The sequence below is a fragment of the Chaetura pelagica genome, unplaced genomic scaffold (genome assembly GCF_000747805.2).
Source record: "Chaetura pelagica isolate M959 unplaced genomic scaffold, ChaPel_1.0 scaffold199, whole genome shotgun sequence".
NCBI classification, from domain to species: Eukaryota; Metazoa; Chordata; class Aves; order Apodiformes; family Apodidae; genus Chaetura; species Chaetura pelagica.
In genome coordinates this window covers 193,954-202,205 of record NW_009970714.1, presented here as the reverse complement: position 1 = coordinate 202,205, position 8,252 = coordinate 193,954, and the positions used below count along the sequence as shown (strand labels likewise).

The 8,252-nt window shown below is 47.8% G+C and overlaps 1 protein-coding gene across 1 annotated transcript in view; it reads right to left on the bottom strand.

Annotated features, from left to right (window-relative positions):
* MYD88 (myeloid differentiation primary response 88) overlaps positions 1 to 8,252 on the bottom strand; it is a 17,980-nt gene that overhangs the window by 3,538 nt on the left and 6,190 nt on the right. Inside the window, exons 2-3 of the mRNA XM_010006006.1 lie at positions 3,330 to 3,461; positions 884 to 1,064 (exon numbers count right to left, since the gene is read on the bottom strand). Of these exons, the coding sequence (XP_010004308.1) occupies positions 884 to 1,064; positions 3,330 to 3,461 (313 nt within the window). The remainder of the gene's footprint in view (positions 1 to 883; positions 1,065 to 3,329; positions 3,462 to 8,252) is intronic.

The window sequence follows — 8,252 nt, the reverse complement described above, 5'->3', positions numbered from 1 at the left end:
GCTACATTACACACAAAAGCCTGATTGCAGACACTTGTCTACTAAAAACAAAGAAATAGCAAAGTCCAGATTGTCTGTGCAATCTTTATTTGATCCTCTGTCTGTCTGTTACAAACAGTGTAATCTTAATTATCTGTTTACATGCTGTCTTTATTGACTGAGCATAATGGGTACTTTTTAATATTAGAATGAACTGGACAGACCATTATTGCACTCCTATTACTGTGAATTTACCTGATTTCCTTAATGTGAGCTTTATTCTCCAAACTGTTGTTTACATTAATTTGATGTGTCTGGTTGTAAACTACACATTAGGCTTTTTATGGAAGGCCACACTGTACAACAGCCAGGACGGTGAGGCCTGTGAGGGTCCCCATTAACACCAAGCTACCTCCCTCTGAAAAGCTGATGTTTGAAACCCAAACATCTGCTTTGGGATTTTCCACTCCCTATCTAAAGAGTTCCTTTTATGTCCCACATCTGCCACCACACCTGAGTCCCACATAGGTCCTCAAAGTCAGTGCCAGAGCCAACACCAGTGCTGTCCCCTCAAACTCCACACTATGGGGAGGAACTATCAGCCTGGAGCTGTATTCATTTCCAAATCACCTCCAAGGATATGAATGCAGGACAGTGAAGCCAAAGAGAAGGGATCCCATGTAAGCAGCACGACTATAGGGACATCTTCCTTGTGAACACAATGAAGTGACACATTTGGGAACCCTCAAGTCTTCTTTCTGGAGCCAAAGGCACAAAACAAACCCCACAAAGACATCCTTGTGGATTTTTACTGCTTCACTGGCACCACACTACAGCCATCATGTTAAAACGACCGCAATGTTCCCTTACACTCAGCTGTCCCCAACAGCCACAGTTCACTTACCTCTTCTCTATAAGTTCTCCAGTGATGGACCATACACACGTTCCTGGCAAGACATCCCGATCAAACACACAGAGCTTCAGTTTGAACTCTGTTTGTTCCAGCTCCCTGATCATCTCCTGGACAAACTGAAGGTCTTTCTGACAGTAGCAGATGAAGGCATCAAACATCTCTGTTCCATTGCCTGAAACCATTACAAATGTAGCTGTCATCTTTCACTATAAATCAAGTTAACTCCTGCAGTGAACTTTCACGAGCTCCCATGGACTTTGCCTCAGAATCAGAAGCTTTGACAGGCAAGCTCTGGCCAAACTCACAGAAGTAATTCAACATTTTAGCAGCCCAGCTACTCTTCAGCCCAGACTCCTGTCCATACCAGGGCTGGCAGGAGCTAACACACGTCTGTTTCACAGTCCTGGCTACTCCCATAAATCCACATTTGCTGGCAGGGGTTAGGGAAGGGTAGCTGAGATGCAGACATGCAAAATCAACAACATCCAGCCACAGGGAATCAAGAGGAGAGAGAGGATGGGAAGAGCCAGAGGGAGCAGAGTACACCAGAGGATGCAACTCAGAGCCCTGATGCTCTGGGATCTCACCGGGAGTTACACATCTAAAATGTCCTCATAGTTCTGGCTCCCAGCTCTCTAGTTGGGATCACTGAGACTCCAACTTTACCAACCAAAACCTTCCTGCAGGTCCTTCATCCAGCAGCACAGAATCACAGAATCATCCTGGTTGGAAAGGATCTTGAAGATCATCAAGTCCAACCATAACCTAAATCCCCCTACCATAACCTCATTTACCTGTTCAGTGCTTGTATCATGTCCCTAAGCACTGTATCTATATTTCTTTAAACACTTCCAGGGATGGTGACTCCACCACCTCCCTGGGCAGCCTGTTCCACTGTTCTACAACTCTTTCAGTAAATAAATTCTTTTTAATATCCAGTTTAAACCTCCCACAACTTCAGGCCATTTCCTCTCATCCTCTCACCCTGACATCTGCTGTCCCTCGAGCTACAAGGTGGGCCTTGTCATTTGGAAACTGTGATGTTCATGGCTAAGATGTCCCACTTGGCCACCTGAAGTCACAGACTAAGTAAATGGCCCTGTTCTCCAAAGATGTTAGTGGCTGGCAGCTCCTCCTTATTTAGCATTTATCCAAATATTAACGTGCTGTACTTTAAGGCAATGCTTCTCATCATTAAGTGCCTCAGTAGTGCTGGATGGTTTCTCACTGTGTTAGTTTGTTTCCATATCAATGTCACTTACATAGGTTTTCAAGTTTTCGTGCTAGTTAAAGCCTACTACAGTGAAAAAGTAGCTCAGGCTCTAAAAGCTGCTGAAGAAAGTATCCAATGGGCAGGCAGGTCAGTCAAGCAGAAGGATAAATGGTTGCCAGGTCAATCAAAGTGGGGGTTCTGCTTTAGGGGCACAGCACTAGCCTGGGGGTCTCATCAGGCAAAGCTGCCATCTACAAACACCTGCATATTGTCTGTGGACATTTGGGGAGGGTTAGTGAGGTCCCCATGTACAACAGAGGTGGCACCCAAGTTGGACTAACCAGGGGAGCACCTGAAGAGTGAGCTGAGCTATCTCCATTCAGCCTCAGCTGCTGCTGCCTCCATCACACGGCGTTAGAGGATGTTCACCTCCCCAGCTGCACACACAGAGCACACACAGCCCAGCACACACAGAGCACACACACACAGCACACACAGCACACACACACACACTGCACACGCAGCCCAGCACACACACACTGCACACACACACTGCACACACACACTGCACACACACACTGCACACACACACCCCCACGGCACATGCAGCCCAGCACACACACACACACACACAGCACACAGCCCAGTACACACACATTGCACACACACAGAGCTGCACGGGCACGTGCAGAGCTGCACAGAAGGCCCAGCAAACACCCCCCCACACAACTGCCTCCCCCTCTCCCCTCACTTCACACCCCCCACACAACTGCTTCCCCTGCCCCCTCACATCACACCCAGGCAGAGAAGTGTCTCCTCTCCCCCAGACTCCCAGCTGTACTTCAGGTCCTGCTTCCTCTTTACCCAGGCAGCTCCAGCTGCTGCAGACAGGGCAGTGTACTTCCCCTCCACTCCAACCCCCTCTGCTTTCAGCAGCTGCTGCTCTGTGCCACAGGACCTATTTCTGGAAAGTCCCCTCCCGTGTGCACCCAGTGGGCTCTGTGCCAGCCTGTCTCTGGGTGCAGCATTCCCAGGGGCTGTGTTTTCCTCTCTGCCCTAAGGATAAATGAAAACGCCTGCAGGCGACCAGCTGAAGCATTCTGGCCTAGGCTGTGAAGCATCACAGAGAGCAAACGTTTTCTGCACTTCCCACAGAGAACTGCTGGAGCTGAAGGCCAATTCCAACCAGAGGCATCAGGCAGCAATGGCATGGTGGGCACTTACCATATGGATCATCCCGGGTGGTGATGCCCATCAGCTCCAAGGTCTTGGGCACGCTGCTGTCTACTGCTGGCACCTGGAGCGGCTGGTTGGCTTGCTCCTGCCTCCTCTGCAGGTACTTCTTGCAGTCCTCCTCTGCAAAAAAGCACACAACCACTACATGAGGCTCCTGTGATGGTGGTTTTACACTGCTGGAGGGCTCTAGAACAGGAATTGATATTTCATGGGTATCGGAAGGAAAACCCTCTTCTGCTTTTTTAAGTACTTAAAATTTCCCTAACCCCTTTTTCTTTACCCTCATGATGCTGCCTCCACCACCTTCTCTAGCAATTAATTCCTGTGTAAATAAGTACTTAATTCAATTTGTTTTAAACCGATCTCCCCCTAGTACATCCCAGGACACTTGAAGCAGCATGCATCATAGACATACCAGGTCTCAGCTCTACTGTCTGCTCTCATCATTATGCATTTTGGAGTACTTAAAATACTAATTTAAGGGGGAATTCTCATTCAGAAGTCTTCCTATCATCTTTTACTAATAAATGTAGACACATGAGCTGATTCAGACCACCAGCCTCTGTCAACCAGAACTGCAGGCGAGAAGGAGTACTCATCCACTCACCACGTTCAGGAGAACTATGTAAAGTTCTAAGAAGCCCCTGAAAAAGGGTTTGTGTTGTGCAACAGCCCATGAAGAGCTTTGTTATCCCAGGGACAGCAGGTTTGTGCCTCCCCTCTGGGACAACTGAAGGGCAAGCAGCCCTGTCACATCTGCTGCTGTGAACTCCCCAAACAGGACAGTGATGGGATCTATTATAACCAGATTTTGTTTGAAAATTAATGATAAATCTAAACGTTAAGTTTTTATGGTAGTGGCAAGAAACTCTGCAGCCTCTGCCCCTCTGCAACATGCAATTACAGAACTTGAAAGTAAAAGGAGATTTGAAATCAGGAATTAAGAGAAAGATTAAACTCCCTAGAACTTTCTTTTACTTGATTTAGAAAAAACCAAACACAACAATTATCAAGCAGAAAAAGACTGATCACTCGGAGGGTTAGGCTGGCACAGCTACAGATATCACTGATGCAACAGCAGAAGCAAAGGATCTTCTGGAATTGCAGGATGCAGTGGGAGCCTGGTAAGCACTGCTGTAATGAAAGGCCTGCAGGCAGCACAGCTCCTGGGGCCCCATCCTCTGCTTCTCACAGTCTAGCATCTCATGACTGGATTATCCTCCAGATAATAAAGTGTCACATCTGCTCAAAGCTTTTCCTGAGGCATTCCTAATCTGCTTCCCCTTCTTCCCTAATCCTGCAGTGGAGAGAACAATCAGACACATTCTTTACCAGCCAGAAGGTTGAGGTTTCAGGTCTTTCCCCACTAAAGCCCAAACACGGGTCCCACCTCTCTGCCAGCTGCCTTTTTCCATCAGGTGTCCACATTCCCTGTCAGGTAAGTCAGTGTCTTTGAAACCATGATCAAAACTGCTTTCAATTGACCAAGAGGTTCAGAAGATCCATAGGAAGGACTGGCACTGGCACCTTCTATGTGCCCTGGTCGCCTAGGTAGCCAGGTTCACAACCCAAAATATCAATGAATATGGAGGAATAGGCAGTTATTTAAAGGCTTAACAACCCTAGTGCTCAAAACACTGAAGTGTATTTGCTCTGTCTTCTCTCCTTGCTTCTCCCAGCTGCAAAAGCAGCAGCTATGCTCGCCTGACCTGCATTTTTCTAGATTGGTGCCCAGAGCTCATGACCACATCACTCATGGCTGGCACACACCACTCGTTAATGTCAGTGTTCTCCTGATTCATCAAGTCAAGCTTCTGCACACACTTGTGATGGCATCGTGCTGTAATCCCAGACCCCACTTCTTCCTACAGGATAAAGCTGAGATCTGGCCAGAGCTGATGGTTTTATTACAAGCACAAACTGGGAGCTCCATCAGAATGGAACTGCCAGTAGGTCCAATGTACCTGAAAGGATGAAAGACATTCACTGATTTGACATGGATTAGTTCCCAGCTGGAAACAGTGCCTGACTGTACAAGTCAATGAGAACAAACGACAGTCACAGATCACTTTGAAGGCCCATCAAGAAAAAGGATGCAAACCAACACAAAGAAGCAGGAAGAAGCTCCTCCAAGTGAAGTTGTCCCACTCCACTCAGCACCTAACACAGTGCAGGCTTTACATTCTTCTAAGGGTCAAACAAAAGGTATTGGAAAGAAAGAAGAAAAACATGAAACCCAAAGTGCAAAATTATTAGCGTGATGTGAAGAGAGAGGAAACAGACCCAGTAACTGTGAAGCAGCAAAGTAGCACTTCTACAGCAGGTCAGGAGGAACTAAAAATAATTGAGTTTCCACAGGAAAGAGTTAGCACAAACCTACTGACACAAAGAGCTTCACAACCCTAAAGATGATTGTAAAACAAAATAAGCTGCTGAGAAAGATCACACTTAGGGCAGATCTGCTGGGATGGAAAAGCTGTATCCTGCCAGTGTAACAGGGGAGCTGTTAAACAGCCCTGCTATAAGGGCAGCCTAACGTGGAACTACCTGAGGAGGCAGGAGAGCCCAGTTTTCAGCATCCCAAGCATAGCCTGGAAAGGAGCACATGACAAGAAGACAGGGAACTGGTTCTGCAGCAGGAACCACAAACCAAGCATGTCCTCTAGAGCTGCACAGCACCAACCAGCTGTGTTTAACAGGGATGCTGTGTCCCAAAGGAGCTTCACTCCTTTGCCCACACAAAAGCATCAGGTGGTTCTGGAGAGATTCCAGTGTCCAAGACACCTGTTATGGGCTAGCAGGTATGACACTGGAGCTCCAAATGACCTGTGTCCATCAGCAGGTAGAGGCTGTGTGGGATATCCTGTCACCTCTCAGACGACTTGAGAAGCCTTCGTGTGGGCAGCCAAACTGTGCCCCAGATCTGCACCTCCTATAATGAAAGCACAGACCATGGAAACCTCAATACTGATGTTTTCTGCTTCTGTGCTGAATCCCACTGCAGGAGTCCTAACAGTGTACAGACCTTGGTACCAGGAAGCACTGTGCATAGCAGCACAGGCTACTTACTGTCCATTTCCTCTCTTCTTAGCAGTGCAAGTATCTCTGAATCTTTCAAGAGCTCGGAATGCTGGCAAGAGGTCACAGGCCCTAGCTGCAAACTTCAGCCAAAAATAATGAAAGAGAGGAATGGCCATGCTGGGTCTGGCTGAGGGTCCACCTACCCTAGCATCCTGTCCCCAGAAGCAGAAGCCTAGGGGAGAACATAAGAATAGAACAAGCACACAGCAATACTTTCCTAAAATAATCTCTCTTTTAGGTATAATCTACAATCTGGTTTTATCATCTCTCTTTTGTACAATTTGCAGTTCAGGAATTTCCTGGGCCACAGGCAATATTTTTTTGTGTGTTGAGCAGCCCTCAGCAGGTTTTTCTTCCAAGAACTCAGCCATCTCCTCTTATCAGTGTGACCTACTGCCAGGTCAAACATGACTTTTGTGATGCCCAGGTCCCTCCCACTCACTCCACTGTTGTCTGGTTCAGGCTCTCACAAAAACCAACCACCACATTCCCTTCCAGTGGGCCAGGTCCTGAATTCAGGGCCAGAAGCAGCCTTGGTGATGCTCAGTGTTTTTGTTTGCCCCAGCTCCTTTGCACAGCTGGAAGCTTCTGCTGTTTGTCAGGAACCTCTGAGCAGTGGATCACGAAACACACCAATTTTATTTTTTTTTCCTTCCCAAAGCCAAGTCTTCAGAGTGTGTTTTGAGTAAGAAGAACCACAGGAGCATGGGAAAGTCCTCCATCCCTTCTTGGTCAGGCTGTCTACATAGATGAATTTCTTCATTTATCTCCGTGAATAACAGGAAATAAGATTTGTTATTTCTTCACCACTAACCCAATAAACTATATGATACAACTCAGGACTTCAGCAGCCTCTCTGCTTTTGGAAATCCTTCCGCAAGGAACTTCCCCTTCTGATGACAGTTCTGATAGCTGCCTTCCCTTTGAACTCCTGGGACTGTGAAGAATACGAAGAATCTATAAAGAACAAGTTATCAAAACAGCACCGGGGCCTCCATGTTTACTGCTCCTTGCTGACTCTATCTCAGTTCTTTCAGCCCAAGGATCCCCTCCTTTATGCAGTTCCACACACCTTTCACCTCCCTGCAAGTATCTCCCTATCACACCCCCCATCATTTTCACACTGTCTCATGTCCACACAAGTGGTCTCCTGGCTCATCTGGCCCAAGGCATCCCTTGACATGCAGAAACTTTATTATTGAAGGATTCAGGTAAGACAAGGGATCCAGATAACTTTGCATGGTTAGCAGAAATAGAGTGTGCTTCTCCTTCCTCTCCTGGAAGCCAAGCAAGGCTCCTATGAAAACACCAGTGCCCAGCACAGGGGGACCATCCCTGCCCTGCTCCTGCTGGCCACACTATTGCTGATACAAGCCAGATGCTGTTGGTCTTGGCCACCTGGGCACACTGCTGGCTCATATTCAGCAGCTGTCGACCAACACCCCCAGGTCTTTTTCTGCAGGACACTTTCCAGCCACTCTGCCCCAAGCCTGGGGCTGTTGTGCCCCAAGTCCTGGACCCAGCAGTTGGTTAAACCTCATACAATTGGGTCTTGGCTCATTGATCCAGCCTGCCCAGGTCCCTCTGCAGAGCCTTCCCACCCAGCTTGGTGTCAGCTGAATACTGAGGGTGCACTTGACCCCCCTCTTCCAAATCACTGACGAAGATATTTAAACAGAACCAGCCCAAAATACTGAGCCCACCACTTCAACAGGACCCAACTCGTGTCCCCACAACATTTTGGGCCTGGAAAGGGCTCACAGAGGGATGGGCAGGCTGGGCCTCCCTCCTGGATGAGGGGAAGGGGGAAGGGAAGGGAAGGGAAGGGAA